At 43.5% G+C, this 25,156-nt stretch overlaps 1 protein-coding gene and 1 non-coding gene across 20 annotated transcripts in view; both read right to left on the bottom strand.

Annotated features, from left to right (window-relative positions):
- Nucleotides 1-25,156, bottom strand: part of UBAP2L (ubiquitin associated protein 2 like) — a 50,987-nt gene that overhangs the window by 6,403 nt on the left and 19,428 nt on the right. For 14 of the 19 annotated variants that reach the window (XM_036273672.1, XM_036273667.1, XM_036273671.1 and 11 more), the window contains 14 exons: nucleotides 19,719-19,890; nucleotides 13,978-14,176; nucleotides 12,866-13,143; nucleotides 12,484-12,656; nucleotides 11,081-11,270; nucleotides 9,886-9,940; nucleotides 8,865-9,039; nucleotides 7,513-7,585; nucleotides 6,227-6,422; nucleotides 6,046-6,134; nucleotides 3,835-3,888; nucleotides 3,132-3,213; nucleotides 1,983-2,200; nucleotides 1,429-1,534 (listed from right to left, as the gene is read on the bottom strand). In XM_036273672.1, the coding sequence (XP_036129565.1) occupies nucleotides 1,429-1,534; nucleotides 1,983-2,200; nucleotides 3,132-3,213; nucleotides 3,835-3,888; nucleotides 6,046-6,134; nucleotides 6,227-6,422; nucleotides 7,513-7,585; nucleotides 8,865-9,039; nucleotides 9,886-9,940; nucleotides 11,081-11,270; nucleotides 12,484-12,656; nucleotides 12,866-13,143; nucleotides 13,978-14,176; nucleotides 19,719-19,890 (2,060 nt within the window). Of the gene's footprint in view, nucleotides 1-1,428; nucleotides 1,535-1,982; nucleotides 2,201-3,131; nucleotides 3,214-3,834; nucleotides 3,889-6,045; nucleotides 6,135-6,226; nucleotides 6,423-7,512; nucleotides 7,586-8,864; nucleotides 9,040-9,885; nucleotides 9,941-11,080; nucleotides 11,271-12,483; nucleotides 12,657-12,865; nucleotides 13,144-13,965; nucleotides 14,177-19,718; nucleotides 19,891-25,156 lie in introns of all 19 variants that reach the window. The other 5 variants (XM_036273664.1, XM_036273665.1, XM_036273676.1 and 2 more) reach the window with 1 other exon arrangement.
- LOC118638055 lies at nucleotides 3,295-3,430 on the bottom strand. Its single transcript, XR_004961022.1, has one exon. It is a non-coding gene; the product is annotated as a small nucleolar RNA SNORA58 (small nucleolar RNA).

Genomic DNA, 25,156 nt, shown 5'->3' with positions numbered 1-25,156 from the left:
GGGCTTTTCAAAAGGGTAGTTACAGAAAATTCTGAAATCTTAAGGGAAGTAAAAAGCTAAGATTTCCAGAATCAGTTATGCTAGTCTCTTACCAGTCACCTACCTCTTAAAATTCTTGAACCTGGTCCAGCTAAGACTTAAATCTAATATTCCAGGAAAAGGGGCCACTCCAAATCAAAAGCTTATAATCATTCCCACCAAGGGTGGATCTTGTGGAGACTAGGTATTAAATCTTAATGGGTATCTCAGATTTCTTTAGTTTAAACCTTGACTTAAGTCATACAACACAGTTCAAAGCTCCACTTGGATGTTAGTTCCCAGACCAACTGCCCTCTGTGCTCAGTTCAGAGTTTCCCAATTATTAAAAACCTTGGGCAATTTATCCACTTGGGGCCCACATGAGGTTTAAGAACACAGATGCAGCTCCACCCAAATCATGAAACTATAACTGAGCAAAGATTTTTTTAAGTACAACCCTCAATCCCTTTCTCCTAACCGCCCCTCATATTCATCTACAAATCACTGAATAAAGTAGATGGAACTGTTTTATTCAAAGAATCCTTTTCTTTACTCTCTGTCCTCCAAAAGTGGAGTGTAGGTGTCAGGTATAGGAGCAAGGGGATGGGCTAAAAATCTTTCAGGTCAGTACCCATTCAGAAGATTCCAACATTTCCCTCCCTGCCATCAGATGTGCAAATGAATTTGGCAAAGAGACCAGCCATACAAATGAAGGAACCTAAAGGTCCAACTCTCCCAGTCCAACTCTCACCTTTACTAAGTATAGGCATACCTCATTTTATTGCACCTCACAGGTATTGTGTTTTTCTAGAAAGTGAAGGCAAGACCCTCCACCATCAAAGACCACATCTCATTTTATTACGGTGGTCTGGAAGCAAACTCACAATATCTGAGGCATGCCTATAATCATGCCCTAATCCTTTCCATATCTTCAGTCTCTTAGCTGGGGAATAAAAAGGGGGGCACATGAGAAAAGTAGTACTACAAACAAATTTAAGCTATACTATAGCATGCTAGCAAAGACCCCATTTAACCCTCCTATTCAGTAAATATATCCCCTTTTGTACTACCAATACTATACGTATTAACACTTGCCTCCACTGACATCTCAGTAAAATCTTTGGGCCCCTTGCCCTGCTTCCTACCCAAATATTAGGCTAGTCAGCATGCTAATAGCCAATATGTGCCCTGGGCATCCTATTATGAATAGTGAATATATGGTCTAGTATCAAGCTCCTCTGTTGGTGCTGCTCAGGCAGACACAGAAGCAGTCAAATATTAATAATCATATATAGAGCAGCAGCACACCCTCACCGACACTATTTTCTCAAGCAGTGAGTCCTCCTCCCAGAAACTAATTTAGTAACATCCCATAGACACCACTGACAGCTGGGGTCAAGGTAAGCTTACCAGTGTTGTATCCATGAGACCCATATCCACTTGGCTGTTGGAAAGGGGTGGCCGATGCATTCACACTGACATTCACACCATGCTGCTTGGAAGAGGTAGGAGCCACCTAAAGAGCAGAAAGGCCAGAACTGCAGTGAAATGGCAGCAGAATACCATTCATTCCACCTGTCTTCCTCCAGGGACTGATCATTCAGATAACTACCCATAGTGATGTAGGCTGACCAGTTTGCTTAGTGAAATGGGCTCCCTTGAGCTTACTAAAATCAAACAATGAAGTCAAGAAATGGTAGTTTGAAAGAAGGGAAAGGGGCAGTGGTAACAGGGAATGACAGTCTGTGGAAGCAAAGCTGTATACTATTACATTCCTCCTTTAGCTAATTAGAACAGGCAATCCCTATCCCAATACCCCCCAATTCCAGTCACACTTCCTCTCATAGGCCAGAAACAGAAACTGTTCCTCTTCACCCATTACTAAGAAGTCCTTGAAAGCAGCTAGGATAGTGTCCAGGACTAGGATGTTTTAACACAAGGAAAGACCAAAACCAGGTACTCACAGGGAACACAGCAGGCCCATACTGGAAGGTGCTGGGGAGGCCCGGAACCCCTGTGTAGTATGGCAGGCTGGTGTAACTGTAGCCAGGAGGCAGCGCCGGGTTCAGGAATGTCTGCTGCGTGGTGTGGTGAGTCTGCGTCTGGTTCTGTTGGGGTTGGGCCAAGGTAGTGGCCGGGGCTGGGGAGGAGGCATCCCCACGGCCGAATTTTGTGAGGTCACCTGTGACAGGAGAGGCTAAATGTACCTGCCTCTTTCACTCCCACACCAATGCAAAATCATGATTCCAGAAAATCCTGTTAAAGGACTGTTAAAGTTCAGTTCTTTGAATTACTTTTCTTTGCAGCTCCATTTAGCATTGCTCAGCACACAGCAAGCACAGCGCTAGTCAAGGACTAATTTGAATGACTGGGCAATGCTGTGGCAGACAGGCTACCAGAATAAAGTCCCTGCCTACAAGACTTCTTTCATCTCCCCCTCCATAGGGAACACTCCATGCTGGATTCAAAAAACAATGATTAGGTCAGGAAAATGATAGATCAGTGAGGACGGTAAATCAGGCAAAAAAAGGAAGGCCCATGGCCAAGAAAGGCAATGAGACTGTTACTGTGAGTGGGGAGAGTAGAGGGGCAGAGGTAAGTAGAGGAAGACCAGTTAACCCACTGCATTTCCTGGAAAAAGCTGGAGAATGGATGAAGAAAACCAAGTCAAAGTGTCACATGGGCCCTAGCTGGTTTGGCTCAGCGGTTGGACCATCGGCCTGCAGACCAGAGTCCAAGGATCGATTCCCGCTAGGGGCATGCACCTCGGCCCCAGCCCTGGTGGGCAATGCAGGTGGCAACCAATTGATCTCTCTCTCTCTCTTCCTCCCTCTCTCCTTCCCACTCTATCTAAAGATAAATGCAAGAATGTCCTTGGGTGATAAAAAAAAAAGTCAGCTGGAACCACAGGGAGAACAAAAAGTGAGATAAGGAAACAGCTGCCACATGAACATCTTTAGCAGGATTGTGAATCTATCAATACTGATTCATCACATCCATTCTATATTTCTGCCAAAGATCTTAACCAAACTCGGTCCCTTCCTCCTACTAATCAGATTTCTGCCACCAATCTCAACAAAATCTCCCTTTATTTAGCCCTATCCCAGTCCTACCAGAATAAGGGTTGCTGGCCAGGCTACCATCCCTCCCAGTCAGCGGCGTGGTGGGTGTGGGAAATGGGATGCTGTAGTAATCCTAGAAGAGAAAATTAAAAGAGCAGAGACTCAGTGTCACTCATTCTCTAGCATGAGTAACTCCACAGGCTGAGAGGCAGGAAAATGTTGAAGTAATGCAACTTATTCAGCCACCAAGTAAGCTGGCTAGAGCTGACACAAACTCCAAATTACTCTTGCATACACTGTCCCCCCTGCCTGACCACGAGCAGAGTCAGGCAAGGTCTACGGGTATGCCCACTGTAAAACATACCAAGTCTATTAGGGCCAGTAATATTGTCAAACCTCTAGAAAATTATCCCTAATAGTGTACTACTGTGAAAATACATCCTTCTAGAATTTGAAGTGTCTGAAACATACAGAAGGCATCCTGAGAGTTCCAGGGTACTCTGAGCTATACACATCATTAAAATTTATTTACTTCAAAAATGCCATAACTCTGATTTAAAAAAAAAAAAGTTACCTTCTGTTAGAACCATTCCCTGAGACCCCATATTCTCATATCATAAATCAAAGTGTGTGTATGAAGGTATAGTTTGGCAAAGAACTGTCTATGACTTATCAACTGAACATTTGAAAACAATACCCCCAATACTAATTTTAAGATTGTTTTCTTTTCCTAAGCTCTACACCACATACTCACCAATGGAAATCTTGTCTGAAGCATCTGCAAGTCATCATAACCATATACTTGTGGCTGAAAGATACAAGCATGTAACAATACTAATGTAAACTGCTCATGATGCTAGCTAATTAATCAAGGAGCTAAGAGACAAGCTAAAACAACAGAACTTTAATCCTCACTTTTAGGAAGAACAGGAGATAGTTATTTCCTTCAGTTTTCTTTAAGAGGAAGGAAGTGAAGTACAAAGAGATTAAGTGATTCATGAAAGATCTTGAGTCATGTACTAGTGATTCAACGAGACTGGCTCTGGGCAGCAGTAAGGTAAACACAAGTCATACTCAAATAGTGTGCTCTTACTTTCTGTTCCACCAATCTCTCTTTTACAGCCTTTAAAATAAGGCTTAGCCCTGGGCCGCTTAGGCCCAGTTGGTTGGGCGTCATCCTGTGCACCAAAAGGCCACCGGTTCGATTCCTGGTCTGGTACATGCCTGGGTTGTGGGCTCAATCCCCAGTAGGGGGGCAAGCAGGAGGCAGCCAACTGATATTTTGTTCTCACAGTGATGTTTCTCTCTCTCTCTCTAAAAATCAATAATTAAAAAAAAATCTAAAAAAACAAAACCCATGGCTTAAAATTAATCATCTTCAGAAAGGATTTGTATTTTACTCATTTGCTCTAATGCCTGGGTACTAAGGTAGTGTGCTGTTATTAAGAAACCTATAAATTATTTCTGAATGTTTCATCTGTATGATATTTAGACCAGTGGTTCTCAACCTTCCTAATGCCGCGACCCTTTAATACAGTTTCTCATATTGTATGTGGGTGTATCTGCATGTGGGCAGACCAGCCTGGAGACGGATAGAGGAACCGTGTCTTGGTTCCTAAGACCATCAGAAAAATATGTTTTCCGATGGTCTTAGGCGACCCCTGTGAAAGGGTTGTTCAACCCCCAAAGGGGTTGTGACCCACAGATTGAGAACCGCTGATTTTGACTCTCCTGAGACAAGAACAGTTGTCTTTATAAAAATCAATAAATACTCTTCATCTTAACAGGCATTGAATACATGAAGCTGACAGAAGATATACCAGGGTGAAAAGCTATTACTGTCACCCTGGCCAGTGTTTTCAGTGGTTAGATCATCAGCGCATGCACTAAAGGGTCTCATGTTTGATTTCCAGTCAAGGGCTTGGGCAAGAGGCAACCAATTGATGTGTCTATCTCACATTGACATTTCTCTCTCCCTCTTCCATTCTCTAAAAAGCAATGGAGTCCAGCCAGTGTGGCTCAGTAGTTGAACATCTACCCATGCACCAAGAAGTCACCAGTTCAATTCCTGGTCAGGGCACATACTCATGTTGTGGGCCAGATCCCGTGGGGGGGGGGGGGGGGGGCACACAGGAGGCAGCCAATCGATGTTCTCTCTCTCTCTTTTTATCCTCACCCGAGGACATTTTCCCATTTTTTTGTTCAGATAGAGTGGGAAGGAGGGAGGGGGGGGGGGAGAGAGAGAGAGAGAAACATCAATGTGAAAGGGACACATCGAGTGGCTGCTACCCACACAACCCAACCAGGGCCGGGGACAAACTGCAACCGAGGTATATGCCCTTAGCAGGAACCAAACCCGGATCTCTCTGGACCACAGGCCAACGCTCTAACTGCTGAGCCAAACTGGCCAGGGCCAATGTTCTCTTTCGTCGATGTTTCTGTCTTCCTCTCCCTTCCTCTCTTTCTGAGATCAATGAAGAAAAAATATTATTTTTTAAAAAAGCATTGGAAAAAATATCCTCGGATTAGGATTAATAAGAAACAAACACAAAAAAGCTACTACTGTCAGCCACCTATTCTCAGGTAGTCTCAAGAGTTAGGGAACTGCTCTGACTAGGTTAGAGCAAACAAAAACCCTGATAGGGAGATCAGCTCAACTACAGAAAATAATTCTCTAACAAACTGAAAGGGATACCAGGTGGACAGTCTCAGCCTCTGGCTTCTGAGGCCCAGACTACGTACGTGTTTCACAGAGGAAATACACAATAGAGGGCCTGGCCTCAGTTTAGTCCTTCCTCTCTAAAAACTTATTTCTCAACACTACAAAGAGTAAAGCCTTGTTTTCATATAACAACCACACATCTATTCTATATTTTAATTATAGTCTTCCACCTGAAGCCAGAGCTACATAAAGAATGGCCACACCATCTCCATCTTTTGGAGAAGATCCTTCAGTCTCACTTACCGGGTAGGCATGTAACAGCCCTGGAGCCATAATATACGGATTAGGCAACAATGGCGGGACCCCAGGAGGAAGATTAGGAGGAGCTTTTCCTAAAAGAGAAATTGTATTTTTATCTTGTCACACAATTAGTTTTCTCCTTCATCCCAAAGGAATGCCACCCACGTTCTCTTAGCAGGGCTACCTGAAGTTGTAGCAACTGAGCTTCGAGTCGAGGCTGTGACAGTGGAGTTGCTGCCTAGGCTAAGGCCCAGGCTACTGCCACTATTGAGACTGGAGGAGACATTGACCACTGGCGGAGGTGCAGAGACTGTGCTGGACGAGGTGGAGAAAGTGCTTGAGGAAGAATGAAGATTCACCTCACTCTCCACACTTGTGTGCTTCAAAAAGAGGGAACGGTAATAGAAGGAGGAAACAACAATTAGCATAATAGGTTAGAAAAGATAAATACTCTCTGCTGATTATATCATCACGTCAACTTCCCAATTAAAAAGGCTAATGGAGGGTACCAGTGTGCCCCCTGCCAAAGTAGTTAGAAATTACTGCCTAGCGGTGTGGCTCAGTGGTTGAGCACCTACCCATGCACCAAGAGATCGCCGGTTCGATTCCCAGACAGGGCATATGCCCAGGTTGTGGGCCAAATCCCCAGTGGGGAGCATGCAGGAGGCAGCTAATCGATGTTCTCTCTCATCAATGTTTCTCTCTCTCTCCCTCTCCCTTCCTCTCTCTCTAAAATCAATAAAGAAAATCAAATTTAAAAAAAGAAAAAGAAAGAAAGAAAGAAAAATAAATTACTGAATACAGGTACACATTCCCCAGGAGTCATCTGGCAAGAAGGGTAACAACAGACCCACTGCACACCATCACCCTGTTCAGAAAGGCAGCAGAGAGAGTAGGGACAAACTCCCCAGAAACCAATGATACTTGGCCAGCAAGAAGACAGAGAAACCTTTGCACTAAATGGGTCCTTTTTAAGTTAGCCGTCCTCCTTACCATCTCAGCTTAACTAAACAAATAGCTGTTATAAATCACAACAGTGAAATTAATTATTTGACACAAAGCTCTTTACTGGTCTCTACTTTCATTGGATGCTCAGACTCACGCTGATTATTTTCAGGACTCAGGTTCAGCATATCCCACACCAAGAAATAAAAATGGATGTACCGATTAGAAAGGATATCCTTACAAAATTTATTACAGGATATAAAATCACACTAAGTTTCAGTGTTTAAAAAAAAATTCGCATAAAGATTCAGGAAAGTCACTAATAAAGCTTTGAGAATTGGCCCAAAGCTCTACAATACTTCTGGATTTTTCTGCCCCTCTTGACTTCAAACATCCTTTTACTCCTTTCCTACAACCTCAGATCAATGATCATTTTGCCACCTCAGAATCCCTTCTTAGAAGAAACATATGATTGGACAGTTCTAGTGTAAAAAAACCACACTTCTTTTATAGCACCATGCTTACCAAAAGAGTGGATGTCGAAGTGCGCCCAGAAGATGTTGATGATGAGAGGGTATTCTGCTGAGTAGATAACGTGCTGTCAACAAAAAAGAGGTTGCCAAGAGTTAAAGTGCTATGGTCACCTGACCTGAAGCTTTAGTCAAGAATACAGCAAGAGCCCTGGGCAGTGTTGTTCAGTGGTTAGAGTTGGCTAGAGCAGCGAAAGGATCTCCGGTTTAATTCTCAGTCAAGGGCATGTACCTGGGTTGCAGGTTTGATCCTCGGCCCTAGTCCGAGCACATGCAGGAGGCAACCAATCCATATTTCTTTCCCTCTTTCTGATGCCCTGGCCCATGTGGCTCAATGGTTAGTGTGTCAGCCTGCACATCAAAGGGTCTCAGGTTCAATTTCTAGTCTAGAGCACGTACTTGGGTTGTAGTTTCAATCCCTGGCCCCAGTTAGGCCACATTCAGGAGGCAACTGACTGATGTGAGAGAGATACATCGATGTTTCTCTCTTTCTCCCTTTCCCCACCTCCCTCCCTCCCATTCTCTAAGGGAAAAAAAAAAATCAATGAAAAAAATATCCTTGGGAGATTAACAACAAAAACACACACACAATAAAAAATACAGCAGGATCCCAGCCAGTATGGCTCAGTGGATTGGGCATTGTCCTATGGACTGAGAGAGGTAAGGGCACATGCCTGGGTTGTGGGCCCAATCGCCAGTGGGGGGGCATACAGGAGGCAGCCAATCGATGTTTCTCTCACATCATCGATGTTTCCATCTCTCCCTAAAATATCAATAAAAACACACTTTAAAAAAAAGTACAGCAGGCCCTGGCCAGTTTGGTTCAGCGGTTGGAGCATTGGCCCATGGACTAGAGAGAACTGGGTTCAGTTCCCGCTAAGGGCACATTCCTTGGTTGCAGTTTGTCCCCGGCCCTGGTTGGGGTCATGTGGGTGGCAGCTGGCTGATGTGTCTCTCACATCGATGTTTCTCTCTCTCTCTCTCTCTCTCTCTTCCTCCCTTTCTCCCTCCCGCTCTACCTGAAGACAAGTGCAAAAAGAAAAAAAAAGTCCTCGGGTAAGGATAAAAAAAAAAAGTACAGCAAGAAAATAAGGCAGAATATAGGACCAAGAAAATCTGAGACAATATGGTCAGCACAATAGCCAGCCAGGGGCAGTGAGCAGTCAAAGGTAGAATGAATGCTGAAAAAAGAAAAGAATCTTCCCTTGTCTTCACTTCCCGTAATAACTTTTAGGTCATCTACTTAGCTAATGTGATCTTCACCAGTAGAGGGAATAAGATAGAATCAGAGAGCTCTCACCAACTGCTACATTACCACCCCAACTTCCAATCCTCACCCCAAATCACCTGCTGTGTTGTGTGGTAGTAGTATTTGGAATCTCCTCACTGTGGCTCAAGCCACCCAAGGAGGATGAGTGCTGATTGGTTGTAGTCAATAAAGAAGCTGCAGATACCGTTTCACTGAGAGGGGGGATACTAGAAGTGGAAGGTGAGTCAGATTTCACTGCAGAGCCTGTAGCACCTGGAAATGAAGAAAGGAAGGAAGGGGAGTGTCTATAAGAAATGAGAGGTGATGCTCTGGGCCAGGGTGGATCAGTTGGTAGAGCATCGTCCCATGCATCAAAAGGTCACCAGCTGGATTCCCAGTCAGGGTACATGCCCAGGTTGGGGGCTCGATCCCCAGTAACAGAAACGCAGGAGACAGCCAACGGATGTTTTGTTCTCACATTGATGTTTCTTTCTCTCTCAAATCAGTAAAAACATATTAAAAACAAACAAAAAAAGCCCAATACCCTCTGTTAAAAAGAAGAGGTGGCCCTAGCCGGTTTGGCTCAGCGGTTAGACCATCGGCCTGAGGTCCGGAGAGACCCGGGTTCGGTTCCCGCTAAGGGCATGTACCTCGGTTGCAGTTTGTCCCCGGCCCTGGTTGGTCGTGCGGGTGGCAGCCACTCGATGTGTCCCTTTCACGTCGATGTTTCTCTCTCTCTTCCTCCCACTCTATCTGTGCAAAAAATGGGAAAAAAATGTCCTCGGGTGAGGATAAAAAAAAAAAAAAGAAGAGGTGACTACAGTCCTAGGCTGCCCGAAGACAAGAGTGTCAGTTATTTAATAATGGATCATTTGTGTTTAGGTAGAATGCTATGCTGTTTTCAGTTTCAGGCAGTGAAGGGAACCAAGGGGATTATCACCATTTTAAGGCAGACAATCTAAAACTTAGGTTGGTTTGAAGTTAAATAATAAGATATAATCAAGCTAAGACTATAACCAGATGTTTTGACCATTTTACTACAATCTAGGAAATGCAAAAATATTGAAAAGGACAGGAATAACACTACAACTGGGAGGAAAAAGTCTGGAGAACACTCACCTTCAACAGATTGCGTGGTCTGTAACTGCGTGGCCTGCACAGAACTGAATCCATTCTGATACAAAAAACAGGAGAAACAGACAAACAAGTGAACAGATCAAGTTAGCACTGACTGATTCAGCTTAATTTCTAGGGAAACTGTGTTAAGTTAACCAAAGGATTAACATCATCTAGACTATCCCAACAAAATAAAAACAAAAATTAAAAATAAAACCAAAAAGGCTGGTGTGGCTCAGTTGACTGAGTATCATCCCATGGACTGAGCACGCCTGGATTGTAGGCTCCATCGTCCCCAGAGGGGGTGTGCAGGAAGCAGCTAATCAACGTTTCTCTCTCACATCGATGTATCCATCTCTCCCTTCCTCTCTTTATAAAACATCAATAAAAACTATTTTAAAAAAAGATATACCAACCCTGTGTGACCCAAAGCTACAGAAAGCAAACCCCACATTACTGAATAGATCCCAAACCCAAAATGGATATAGGAAAAGGCCCAAATCCAGTGATCTCTAAGGGATGATGTGGGAGTAAGGCAGTTCAGCCAAGTCACCTATTTTTCTGGCTGCATCTGACAATCACTCCAAATCACCTGGCATATGCTATCCCCCTCACCAAGTCAAGGCATAGCAAGGTGAGCTCTACTGATATGCACCCAGAACACTAACAATCAGATATTCTAAGAAAACAGGTACTTGAGACTGATCCTACTGAACAGAATGACTCTTTAGTGCAAAAAGAATTGTTTTCTGGTTCTGAGTCTCCAGACTTGCTAAAAAGATTTTTTATTTCACTGACCACAGAAATGTGCTTTTATCAGCTTCTTAATCAGCACTTCTGAGGTGTGTTAGCACTATCTGTTAAGAAACAAAACGCTAATATTAAAAGGCCTCGCCCTGGCCGGTTAGGCTCAGCGGTTGGAGCGTCGGCCTGCGGTCCAGAGATACCGGGTTTGGTTCCCGCTAAGGGCGCGTACCTCGGTTGCAGTCTGTCCCCAGCCCTGGTTGGTCGTGCGGGTGGCAGCTATTCGATGTGTCCCTTTCGCATTGATGTTTCTCTTTCTCTCTCTTTTCCTGTCTCTCCCTCCCACTCTACCTAAACAAAAAATGGAAAAATGTCCTCGGGATTGGGGGGGGAAATAAAAGGCCTCTTTCCACTATTCTCCTAACCAATGCCCAGGGGCTCATAAAGCCACTACCTTTGCCTGAGTCAGGTCCTTTTGGGGTGATGAAGAGATGGAGCTGGGGTACCGCCGAGTCTGTGTGGATCTCTGTTCATATAGAGGGCCCTGAGCATTGTTTTGGGAGGTATAGGTTGTCGACTGAATTGGGCCACTCTGATAACCGGACTCCTGACTCTGGTTAGATGAAATTGTGGATGAAGATTCACTGTGGGCATGAAGAAGGAAAATCTCAGAGAAATTAAATAAAGCAGATCAACTGATAATAAAGAAACGGTAGCAATCTACTACTAAAGTTGATTACAATCAAAACGAAAATTTCCAGCAACAAATAAAACCACGACCATTTTCTCCTGAAGACTGAAGGCATTTCCACATCCTACAGAGTCAGGCATTTGAATTAAGAATGGAGTTTAAAATTGTTCTTGTCCCCCCACACTCTGCTGTTGTAAGAGGCTAAAGGTCAACAGAAAGATATCTTGGTCCCTTCATCATAACATGAACTCTAAGCATGAGAAAGTCATCTTTTGCTCATATGCATTTTAAGGAATTTGGCTCTCTCAAAAAACCCATTAAATATAAGGTTATTGTAGTCTGGCCTGTGTGGCTCAGTGGTTGAGTGTCAAACCCTGCACAAGGAGGTCGCTGGTTCGATTCCTGGTCGGGATATATGCCCAGGTTGTGGGCCAGATCCCAAATGTGGAGCATGCAGGAGGCAGCCAATCGATGGTTCTCTCATTGATGTTTCTCTCTCTCTCTCCAAAATCAATAAAGGAAATAAAAATTAAAAAGAAAAATATATAAGGTTACTATAGAACTCTCTGAGTGGAACTTTTAAAATATTCTCATGCAATAATGGCGTAAGATTCAATAGATCTAGGCTAGGACCAAACATTCATTCATTCATTTTAATTCTAAGGATTGAGAGAAACAGCCCAGTCCCCTAAAATTCCTCCAGAATTTTCTATTGCTTAAGATGGCCCTCCCTGAAGCTATCAGAGGAGGTAGAAAAATTTCTACTAGAAAGGTTCCTTTTAATCTGTATAATATATCAAGGCTACCTCCTTCTTAGGAGTTCAAAGTTACACCCTTCATAGGCCTAAGTCCCAAACCAAAGGGCTCAAAGTGTCAAAAGCATTTCTACCTGTGGCAAAAGCCAAAGTATTACTTTCCATTAGAGGTGCTGCACACATCTGTAAGAACTGTGCTTGGCCATTCTAGAAGTACTCAAGGGGTATACGTGTATCTGTTTAGAGTTACAGGTAATCCTAGTAATGATATTTTTAGGTGCTACTTTTAAAGTGGCTACTTTTTTCTCAGTCAGAGACTTGGCATCCCCAGAGTTTGAAGAATCAGCAAGAGACTTAGAAAAAGTGGTAAAAACTTAATAAAAGAAGTCTTATGACTGAGGTTTCCTTTACCTGGCCGTGCTGGTATAGAGGCTACTGGGAGCCTGGCTTGAAGAGGCGCTCGTGGTGGGAGTGGACTCATAATCAGAAAGGACAGGCTCTGACCCAAACTGCAATGCCCCGAACTGTAGGTTTAGCCCTGAGATATCTGCTGAGCCAGGCATCTCCACAGCCAGAGCAGGAATCTGTAGAGGAGAGAAAATAATGATTTATTGCAACATTACTATAACAATAATAAAAAATTCTTGCTTCAATTTTCCAAACTATACCCTTATAATCTCAATTCCCAAATCATACATCCTCAAGACACTGGTGATATAGTAGTGAGCATAGTTTACTTCCAAATCACACAATCTCTTGCTCTAAGATAGTATCTATCTAAAAGTTCAAGTACCTTAGAAGTCAAGGAGGCTTTTTTCTTCTGCTGTTTCAGTTTTTGCTGAGCCGGCTGAGGGCTAGAGGATTGGTTGTCTGAAGACCCAGGAGACATTTGTGGAGCCGAGGTGGATTTGCTTGGTAGAGGAGAAGAGGGGGGTGGAGGTGCAGCTGTGGAGGTAGCCACTGCGGATGGCTTCTCCTGAAGGAACACCTCCATCATGGTTGAAGATGGGGTAAAAGCCTGGCGCTTTGTAAAGGGGCTGTGCACTGTTGAATCATTTGGGTTCTTCAAATCTGCATGAATAAACCCAGTATGTATAAGGCCAGAGATACTGATGAACCTTAAGAAAATGCTATTAGCCTGCTCTAGAGCCATGAAGTAGGCCCTCAGGATCAGAACCTCACATAAACAGGTCCTCTTTTAAGACATAATCTCGCACTGGCCAGTTTGGCTCAGCGGTAGAGCGTCAGCCTGTGGTCCAGAGAGACCCGGGTTTGGTCCCCGCTAAGGGAATGTACCTCAGTTGCAGTTTGTCCCTGGCCCTGGTTGGGTTGTGCAGGTGGCAACTACTTGATGTGTCCCTTTCACGTCAATGTTTCTCTCTTTCCCTCCCTCCACTCTATCTGAACAAAAAATGGAAAAATGTCCTCGGGTGAGGATTAAAAAAAAAAAAAAAAAAAAAAAAAGACAATCTCATTTCTGTAGGCGACAATCATTGGTTCATTTATGTTCTTAAGTAGAGCCTAGGAGCCTAAATGAATCAACACTAGTACCCTGCCTGTGTAAGACAGGAATCTAGGACCTATCCATATTTAGATTATAAAGCCCTAAAATGATGCTGTTTTCGAACACTAAAGATAAATCTAGGGAAATCCAAAAAATCCCCAGGTCAAGAGACTACAGGTATATATAGCTAAATTTAATTAAAGAATTTACAGCCTCAACTTTTTATTATTCCCCAGCTTTCTGAAGTCAGCCCAAGTGACTAGGGGTAATTAGTATAGAAAACCAGCCAGTTAGCAGTCCTTCTTACTTCAGGACATATTCTCCACCTCCTACTCCTGCCAGCCTCTTGACAGTAATGCTCCAATGCTTAAAGAATTCAATTCACTTTCCATTTTTCTCACCATACTGCACCAGCGATGGGGATTGTGTGGTGGAGCCCATGTCCCAAGAGGAGGTGGTGGTGGTTCCAGATTGAGAATGCTGAGCTGCCAACTGAGCCAGGGCCTGAGCAGTCTTGAATTGCTCCAAGAACTGGGAGCCTGTGGTGCTGCCACCTTTAGCTTCACTGACATCACCAAATCCTTTCCCTAACATGCTCACCTGTAAATCAACACAGAGATTAGAGAAATCTACAGTCAACAACCTTGCTAACTACTCAAAAAGACACTTATCCAGCCCAGCTGGTGTAGCTCAGTGGCTGAACTTCAACCCATGCACCAAAAGGTCACCAGTTCGACTCCCAGTTAGGGCACATGCCCAGGTTGCCAGGTTGTGGGTCAAATCCCCAGCCGGGGGGGGGGGGGCATGCTGGACGTGACCAACTGATGTTCTTTCTCGATGTTTCTCTCTCTCTCTCCCTTTCCCTTCCTTTCTCTCTAAAGAGCAATAAAACAAGAAGAAAAAAAGACACTTATCCACAGTGAGAGCCCGTATAAACGAGACAAGTAAAGATTGTCACCAGACTGAATACATACCATAGTCCGTTTAGAGTATAAGCTATGGAATCAGACTATCTAGATTCAAATCCCAGCTATGTAACCACAGAAAAGTAATTTTTTCTGTATCTCATTTTTACCTGAAAATAGAAATAAAGGTAGTACCTAATAAAATTGTAGGAGAATTAAACAAATAATGTTATGTAAATCATTTAAAATGTGCATGGAACACACAGACTCAGTAGAAATGAGAACTATTAAAATGCATTTATTTTTTATTTTGTTTTTCTTTATTGAGTTTAGAGAGAGGATGAGAGCGACAGAAACATCAGAGAGACAGAACATCGACTGCCCACCTCCTACGTGCCCCCTACTGGGGACTGGGCCCAAAACCTGGGCATGTGCCCTGACTGGGAATCGAACCTGCGACCTTTTGGTGCATGGGCCCAGCAATCAACCACTGAGCCACACCAATAACAAAAGCTATTTAAATTTATACTTGCGCCCTGCCCTGGCCGGTTTGGCTCAGCGATTTGAGCATCAGTTCCGGTTCCTGCTAAGGGCACACACCTCAGCTGCAATATGGCCCCGGCCCCACCTAGGGTCCTGTGGGAGGCAGCCACTCGATGTCTCTCTCTTACATCGATGTTTCTCTCTCTCTCTCTTCCTCCCTCTCTCCCTCTTGCTCTATCTCAAGATAAAAAAAAAAAAAAAAGCAAAAATGTCCCCAAGTGAGGATAAAAAAAAATTTATACCTGTATCAGCACTTCCTCCTCCCTCCACCTCAGGGATAAAGCTCTAGTGACTAGGGGATTTTCCCCCCTTTTAAAGTCTAAAATCAAGCAATACTTGATTATTAAATTAATGTGAAGTTAATATAACATTTTACTTCAGCCATCAAGGTCTTTGCCCGTTCCACTACACAGTTCAGAAGGAACAAAAACAACCTGGCTGGAGTGGCTCAGTTGGTTGAACATCATACTGTGCACTGAAAAAGCTTGCCAGTTTGATTCCGGGTCAGGGTACACACCTGGGTTTTGGGTTCAATCCCTAGTTGGGAAGTGTACAAATCCAACAGATATCTCTCTTTCTTTCTCCCTCCTTCTCTCCTCTCCCTAAGTATGTCCTAGGGTGAGGATTAGAAAAAAGGGAACAAACACAACTAACTGGGTGCCTCATCTCAACGATGCTAACAACTAGCATATAAGCGAACACAACTTTAGGGGCCATCCCACCTTCTACATTAGACAAACAAATGAGTCAGTACGATGTGATTCTTTTCTCTGTGTGTATCCAAGTTCTATAGGGTAATCATGGTAACAAAGCACAATTTATTCTTAATGCTGTTGGGAGATTCTCTCTATTGCCTGCTATCAAGTACAACTATCAGCCCAGCTCAGAAGATGAACCATGTGACCTTGACTACTCTAAGAAACCACCTAGATTTCATCTCCTTTTCCTTAAGTTCTTTTTTTAAATCCTCACCTGAGGACACTTTTTCCATTGATTTTTCAGAGATTGGAAGGAGGGGCAATGACAGAGGAAGAGGGGAAGGGGAGGGGTGGGAGGAGCAGGGGAGAGAGAGAGAGAGAGAGATGTGAGAGACACATCGAATGGCTGCCTCCCAAACCCACTGGGGATCGAACCTGCAACCCAGGTATGTGCCCTCAACTGGGAATCAAACCGACAAACCTTTCCACACTCCAACCACTGAGCTACACTGGTCAGGGCCTTAAGTTCTTTTTTTGTTTTAATTTTTTTTTAGAGGGTAAGGGAAAGGGAGAGAAAGACAGAAACATTGATGAGAACATCGACTGGCTGCCTCCTGCATGCCCCCACTGGGGATTTAGTCCACAACCTGGGCATGTGCCCTGACGGGAAATCGAACCGGTGACCTCTTGGTGCACGGAACGATCGATGCTCAACCACTGAGCCACACCAGCCAGGCTTAAGTTCTTATTTAACCGTACCATCATCATCATCATCATCATCATCATCATCATGATTGAGCAATGCAACCCGTCTGTCCAACTCACAGTAGGACATTTTCTCCCACTTCAGCCTATATCCCAAGATTATATAAAAACAAACAAACAAAAAAATCAGAAGTCTAGTTGAAAGTATGGGATTGTGGCAGAGATAATTTCACACAGCAATGATTAGCAAATATTCTGCAAGTGCAAAGCATTACATTAAAGGCATAAAAAAAATTACTTAACAATCCTGTCCAGTTTGGCTCAGCGGATAGAGCATCAAGCCTACGGTCCAGAGAGACCAGGGTTCAGTTCCCGCTAAGGGCATGTACCTTGGTTGCAGTTTGTCCCCGGACCTGGTTGGGTCATGCGGGTGGCAGCCACTCGATGTGTCCCTTTCACATCGATGTTTCTCTCTCTCTCTCTCCCTCCCTCCCACCCTCCCACTCTATCCGAACAAAAACTGGAAAAAATGTCCTTGGGTGAGGATTAAAAAAAAAAAATTACTTAACCATCACATATAATGATAATTATTAGGGAGCTCCTGTATTATTCACATCTATTAAATTTTAAGGAAAATCAATCCTCTAGCATTTATTCTCAATGGAAAGGAAACATTAAATAGCACAGCAATTAATACAGGTAATGAGAAGAAACAATAACATTTATACGTATTTTCACATATCATATGACACACATTAAATAAAATGTTGGGGTAAGTGAAAGTAATTTGAAAACTTTAAAAAGTCAATTTAAAGAGATATAAAGCCCTTAACGACATTTTCCAGTCATATCTCTTAGAGGCTATTTCCTGATCTCTGTTTCACCTTCTTACAACCTTTGTCCCATTTTGTTTCTCTCTTCTTTCTCTTTTTATTTTATTTTTTATTTCTTTATCCTCACCCGAGGACATTTTTCCATATTTTGTTCAGACAGAGTGGGAGGGAGGGAGAGAGAGAGAGAGAGAGAGAAACACGATGTGAAAGGGACACATCGAGTGGTTGCCACCCACATGACCCAACCAGGGCCGGGGACAAACTGCAACCAAGGTATGTGCTCGTAGCGGAAACCGAACCCGGGTCTCTCCAGACCGCAGGCCGACGCTCTAACCACTGAGCCCAACCGGCCAGGGCTTCTTTCTCTTTTTAATCCCTCATTCCTTTCCCTTTCAACCTCTTCTACTTTTTCTCACCTGTCACCTTTCATTTATGGCAGAACATCAACCACCAAATAATTAACACAAAAAAAATTTTAAGACAACAGTTAAAAACTGATAGAATTCTGGATTAAAGGCTACCTTAGTAGTTTTCTAGTTAAAATAATTACTATAACCCTACTCCTAGAAAAATTAAATTATATGCACACACATAGTCCTGTACCTCTTAAAACAAGAGTATCCCTCCACCAAAAAATAAAGAGAAAAGAAAGGAAAAAGCAAAGAGAAAAAGCAAAGAAAAAGAGAAAAAGCAGTACTTGTTAAGATTTACTGACTATAAGAAAATTGATCTTGCCCTGGCCGGTTTGGCTCAGCGGTTAGAGCGTCGGCCTGCGGTCCAGAGAGACCCGGGTTCGGTTCCCGCTAAGGGCATGTACCTCGGTTGCAGTTTGTCCCCGGCCCTGGTTGGTCGTGCGGGTGGCAGCCACTCGATGTGTCCCTTTCACATCGATGTTTCTCTCTCTCTCTCTCTCTCTCTCTCTCCCCCTCCTGCTTTACCTGAACAAAGAATGAAAAAGTGTCCTCGGGTGAGGATAAAAAAAAAAAAAGAAAAAAAAAGAAAATTGATCTTTGCATCATCTGTTTAGCTGAAATTATTCCTTTGCCACAACTAATAATCTTGAATTAAAAAAAAAAGAGAAATGTTCTGAATGAAGTCACATGACATAAGCGTTCTACGTTATTAATAAGTAACAGCACTACTGCCACCATATTTGTATTGCCCTTATCCATTATCTTCCTAAAGCCCTATAAGATAGGCACAGCAAGCACTTAAAAGAGGCAACCAATCCTTGTGAGACATGCATGTTTCTCTCTTCCACCCCTGCCCGCCCCTTTACTCTAAAAAGCAATGGAGCCTGGCTGGTGTGACTCAGTGGACTGAGCATTGTTCCATGGACTGAGAGGTCCTAGTTCGATTCCCGGTCAGGGCACATGCCTGGGTTGTGAGCTCAATCCCCAGAGGGGACCAGCCTGCAGGAGGCAGCCCATCAATATTTCTCTTTCATATTGATGTGTCTATTTCTTTCTCCCTTCCTCTAAAAAAATAAATAAAAACATATTTATAAAAAAAAATTAAGTGCTTTAAAAAATAAAAAGCAATGAAAAAATATCCTCAGGTGAGGATTAACAACAAAACAAAAAAAACTGGGGGGAGGGGGCGCGCAGGGTGAATGGGGGAAATGAGGACATCTGTAATAGCGTCAACAAGAAAAATAAAGTTAAAAAATTATTTTAATTAAATTTATTGGGGTGATATTGGTTAATAAAATTATATAGGTTTCAAGTATACAATTCTGTAATACATCATATGTACAGCAAGCATAATTATCACCACTTAAGAGAAAAAGGGAAAAACAACTAGTAAGAGGAAGTTTTAGGAAGACTCTAAGTTTCTGGAAACCTAGTCCAGAAATGTCTGGTTTAAATAAATATATATGGCAATTCTGCTCCTATCAATAAATAGAGAACAACTATAACTTCCTATTGTTAAAAGGATTGGAAATTGTTGATGCCATTGATTTTTCTCTCTTCAAGCCCTGGCCAGTTTGGTTCAGTGGGTAGAGTGTCGGCCTGCAGCCCCTGGGTTTGATTCTGCCCAAAGGCATGTACCTCAGTTGCAGTTCATCCCTGGCCCCAAGGGTCATGCAACTAGCAACCAATCAATGTGTCTCTCACATCGATGTTTCTCTCTTCCTCCCTCCCTCCCTCCCTCCCTCCCACTTTCTCTAAAGATAAATGTAAAAATCTCCTGGGGTGAGGACTTAAAGAAAAAAGAATAGCATACAAAGTTCAGCACAATGAGTATTCATTTTCATAAGATTCAGTATGTCTGAAGTTAAGTTCTCTTCAATAGCTATCCCTAACTATCCAACTCAACATCTCTACACCCTGGGCTGCTTAGGACAGAAAAGGATGCTTTACCCTGCCCCAAACTTATGATTCTCACTAGAATGAATTACTGTCTGTAAGAGTTTGGCAGGCAAGTTTGGTTAGGATACACCATGTTTCCTACTTACCATACTATGATGAGAAAATGTGTTCCCAGAAGCAGGCTGTGATATGGTACTCTGCTTCGAGTTACTGAACACCAGAGGCTGGGCAAGCGAAGGAGCCTGAGATGGATCCAGATTAGATGAATCATTCTCCATTGAAGATGGTGTCTTCCCCAACAGAACAGCAAGGTCAATTCTAATGGATAGGAAGAGGAGGATCTTATGAGTAATGCTTAACATTCCAGCATTCCCCAACACTCAACTCAAACATTTGTGTCACCCTCCAGAAACACAAAGTCCTGACTGAAATGCTTAATTTACCAAAAGTAACTGATATACAAGAGCCACTGTAGTTATCTAGCTATGTTCTAATAATGTTGTCAACCACGTTAAATATTTTATTTAGTAGTTAATTTAATGAAATATCAAATATTAGTTTTAATACAGCAGCTTGATAATTGGGCCCAAATGTACTAATTTTGTATTTATTATTTTTTAAATCCTCACCCAAGGGTATTTTTTCCATTTATCTTCAGATAAAGTAGGAGGAAGGGGGAGGGAGGGAGGGAGAAAGAGAGAGAGAGAGGGGGAGGGAGAGAGAGAGAGGGGGAGGGAGGGAGGGAGGGAGGTAAACATTAATGCGAGAGGGACACATTGACTGGTTGCCTCCCATATGACCCTGACCAGGGCAGGGAGGAATAGCAACGGAGATACACGCCATTGACCGGAATTGAATCTGCGACTCATTGGTCCTTGGGGTGATGCTCCAACCGCTGAGCCAAACTGGCCAGGGCTGTACTAATTTTTAAAAATAGACTTTTAGACAGCCGGTCAAGATGGCAGCGTAGGTAAACGTGGTATCGCATCCTCCCACAACCACATCAAAGTTACAACTAAACTACAGAACAACCATCATTCTTTTTTTTTTTTATCCTCACTCGAGGACATTTTTCCATTTTTTTTGCTCAGATAGAAGGGAGAGAGAGGAAGAGAGAATGAGAGAAACATTGATGGGAAAGGGACACATCAAGCGGCTGCCACCCGCACGACCAACCAGGGCCAGGAACAAACTGCAACCGAGTTACACGCCCTTAGCGGGAACCGAACCCAGGTCTCTCTAGACCGCAGGCCGATGCTCTAACCGCTGAGCCAAACTGGCCAGGGCCAGAACAACCATCATTCAAAACCGCCTGAAATCGAGCTGAATGGAAGTCCTACAACTACGAAATTAAAGCAACAGCCACATCCAGACTGGTAGCAGAGGCGGAGGTGTGAGGGGCGGCAGCGCAACAGGCTGGTCCCACACCCAAGTGTTGTGGATAAAACTCAGGAGGCTCCCGCGGCTGGGTAGGTCCTTCCTGAGGACTGAGGGGTCCCCGTCCCACACCAGGTGCCCCGCTCAGGGTTCCAGTGCCAGGAAGAGAAGTCCCCATAACTTCTGGCTGGAAAAACCAATGGGAACTGAGGCTCAGGGAAGCTGAAGCGGCTGGAGCCCAGGCAGCTCCTTAAAGGGCCCGCCCACAAACTTATCAGACTCTCTCCCTCTAAGCTTGGAGGGGAGGCAGTTCCAGGGACGCCAGAGACATACAGGGAAGAACTGAGCTGTTTGGCACTGGAGCGAGGGCTGGAGAGGGGGCTTTCTCGGGGACAAATGTGCTGTTAAGAGGCCTTTGTTCCTTTGGTGAGCCCTTCCCGGGGGGGCGGCAGACAGTCGCCATATCTGGGACTCCAGCAACCTGGCTCACACTGGTAGCCCCGCCCTGGTGACTCCCTGAGGCCCCGCCCCACCCAACTTTCAAGCCCACCCAAGCTGTTGCCACTTGCTTAACCATAGGATTGGCCTGTCTTGGATCCTGCTTCAGGTTTTTCCTAAATTCTTTCAAACAAGCAGCGAGCCCCATGCCTCTCATTAAGTAATACACTGAAACAAACACAGGGAGGCAGCCAAAATGAGGAGACAAAGAAACAGGTCCCAAATTAAAGAACAGAACAAAACCCCAATAAAATAACTAAGCAAAATGGAGATAAGCATCCTAACAGATACTGAGTTCAAAATACTGCTTATAAGTATGCTCAATGAACTTAGTGAGAACCTCAGTGAACTTGGGGAGGGCCTCAAGAGCATAAAAAAGGACCAGTTAGAAATCATGGATACACAGTTAGAATTGAAGGAGAAATTAACTGAAATAAAGAATAATTCACACAGCTTCAATAATAGAGTAGGTAAATCCAAGGAGCAAACCATCAATTTGGAATATAAGGAAGCAAAAAATGCCCAATCAGGACAGCAAAAAGAAAAAAGAATCCAAAAAAATGAGGATAGTGTAAGGAGCATCTGGGACAACTTCAGGAGTGCCAACATTCGCATCTTGGGTGTGCCAGAAGAAGAAGAGAGAGAACAAGAAATCTAAAATCTGTTTGAAACAATAATGGCAGAAAACTTTCCTAACTTGGTGAAGGAAACAGACATACAATTCCAGGAAGCACAGAGAGAGTCCCAAACAAGATGAACCCCAAGAGGCCCACACCAAGACGCATCATCATCAAAACGCAAAAGGTTCAAGACAAAGAGAGAATCTTAAAAGTAGCAAGAGAGAGCCCTGGCCGGTTTGGCTCAGCGGTTAGAGCGTCCGCCTGCGGTCCGGAGAGACCCGGGTTCGGTTCCCGCTAAGGGCACGTACTTCGGTTGCAGTTTGTCCCCGGCCCTGGTTGGTTGTGCGGGTGGCGACCACTCGATGTGTCCCTTTCACATCGATGTTTCCCTCTCTCTCCCTCCCACTCTGTCTGTACAAAAAATGGAAAAATGTCCTCGGATGAGGATTAAAAAAAAAAAAAAAAAAAAGTAGCAAGAGAAAGGCAGCTAGTTACCTATAAGGGAGTTCCCATTAGGCTGTCAGCTGATTTCTCAAAAGAAACTTTGCAGGCCAGAAGGGAGTGGCAAGAAATATTCAGAGTGATGAAAACCAAGAATCTACGACCAAGATTACTCTATCCTGCAAAGCTGTCATTTAGAATCGATGGACATATAAAAACTTTCCCAGACAAGAAAAAGTTAAAGGAGTTCATCACTACCAAACCATTATTATATGAAATGATGAAGGGTCTTTTTGAAGAAAAAGATAAAATGTATGAACAAACAAAATGGCAATGAATACATATCTATCGACAATGGAATCTACAAACAAAATGAACAAGTAGAACAGAAACATTCTCATAGATACAGAGAACATTTTGTTGGTTGCCAGTTGGGAGGGGGGTTGGGGGAGTGGGTGAAAAAGGTGAAGGGATTAAGAAGTACAAATTCATTGCTAGACTGACAAACCTCTAAGGGAAAGGGGTTAGGGGGGGTGGGAAGAAATAAACCAAAGAACCTATATGCATAACCAATGGACACAGACAGTAGTGTGGGAAAAGGTGGGAGGGGGGCGGGAGTGGGGAGGAGGGGGTCAATGGGGGAAAAATGTGGAACATCTGTAATACATTTTACACCCAACAATAAAGATTTAAAAAAATAAATAAATAAAATAAAATACAAATAAAAAAATAAAAATAAAAACAGACTTTTACAGAGAGAGGAAGAGATGTGAGAGTGAAACGTTAATTGGCTGCCTTCTATATGCAGCCTGACTGGGAATAAAACCAGTGACCTTTCGGTGCATGGGATCACTCTCAACCAACTGAGCCACACCAGCCAGGGCAAAATTTACCCGCAATTTTTTAATACCGAAAACCTGCCATTACCAATACATAAAACCATACACTATAATACTAGTTTCAAGTGGCTTTGGAACAAAAAAGATTTTGGAAAATTTCCCCCAACTTTTATAAAATTTCAAGTTATCTATGGCATAATAAAAATATGTATTTGTGCTTTGCCCCTAGTTTTTGTCACAGAACTACTAAAACCCTTCAAATGTCCTGATAGAGGGATCTTTTGTTACTAATGACCTCCTTCCAATCATGAGGTTACTTTGGGTGGGACCTCCCACAGACCTTCAAAATCAGATCTGGTGAACAGAAACCCCAATGTGATTAGAGTGTTAGAACTTTCAGCCCTACTATACTCCACCCATTTCTAGGGAGGGAGGATAGCTGTACATTAAACTCAATCACTAATGACTTAATCATTATAAAAAACTGATTAAAAAAAAAAACCTCTTGCCCTGGCTGGTTTGACTCAGTGGATAGAGCGTCAGCCTGTGGACGGATGAAACTCGGGTTCAATTCCCATCAATGGCACGTACCTCGATTGCAATTAATCCCCAGCCCTGGTTGGGGTCATGTGGGAGGCAGCCACTGGATGTGTCCCTTTCACGTCAATGTTTCTCTCTCTCTTCCTCTCCCTCCCACACTCTATCTGAAGAAAAGTAGAAAAATGTCCTCAGGTGAGGATAAAAAAACAAAATTTCTTGAACAATGAGATACAATGACCTCTAGGTAGGTGAACACCTCAATGTGCTGGTGGGAGGGCAACATAACCAGAGAGGACATGGAAGCTCTGTACCCCATCCCTCATACTTGACCCTATGCATCTCTTCCATTTGGCTGTTCCTGAGCACTAGTTGAAATAAACCAGTAACGGCAAGAAAACCCCTTTTCTAGCCCAGCTGGTGCGGCTCACTGGTTGAGCGTCAACCCACGCACCAAGAGGCTGCTGGTTCGATTTCCAGTCAGAGCACATGCCCAGGTTGTGGGACCCATCTCCAGTGGGGTGCATGCAGGAGACAGCTGTCTTTCATCTATGTCTACCTCTCTCTCCCTCTTCCTCTCTCTAAATCAATGAACAAAAAATATTTTTTAAAAAAATCTCTTTCCTGAGTACTGTGAGTCATTCTAGCAAATTAGTGAACCTGAAGAAAAAAATCCCCCCAAATTTGTAGTCAGCAGAGAAGGAGTGTGGTAGCCTGGGTACCCATTTGCTGCTGACCTCTGACACAACGGCCATCCTGTGGGACTAAGCTATTATGCTAAGTTTTAATCAACGCCTGTGAGGCTTACCTATGTAATTAAATGACTATTTGGGGGTGTGAATCAATTTTATTTTTATTTCTTTTTACTTTTTGAAAATTTATTTTTAATTTTTTTTCTTTGTTGATTTTAGAGAGAGAGGAAAAGAGAGGGAGAGAGAAACATCAATGATAGAGAACATCGACTAGCCGCCTCCTACATGCCCCCCACTGGGGATTTGGCCCACAACCTGGGCATGTGCCCTGACCGGGAATCGATCTGGCAACCTCTTGATGCATGGGTCCACGCTCAATCACCAGGCCACACCAATCAGGTGGAAGAATCAATTTTAAAACTGTAACATATAGAACTCACATCCAATAAATTAATTATTGCCAACTCTTATAAATCTACCAGTCAACTAAAGAGATCTAATCTGACTTGGTTATCATTACTACCAACACCTTGGGAGCTTGTAAAGGTCCAATGCCACTCTTCTTTATAGCTATCTCAGA

This window comes from Molossus molossus, unplaced genomic scaffold, assembly GCF_014108415.1.
Source record: "Molossus molossus isolate mMolMol1 unplaced genomic scaffold, mMolMol1.p scaffold_m16_p_20, whole genome shotgun sequence".
Lineage (NCBI taxonomy): Eukaryota > Metazoa > Chordata > Mammalia > Chiroptera > Molossidae > Molossus > Molossus molossus.
The sequence above is the reverse complement of the archived record's forward strand: the minus strand, read 5'-3'. Positions and strand labels throughout refer to the sequence as shown.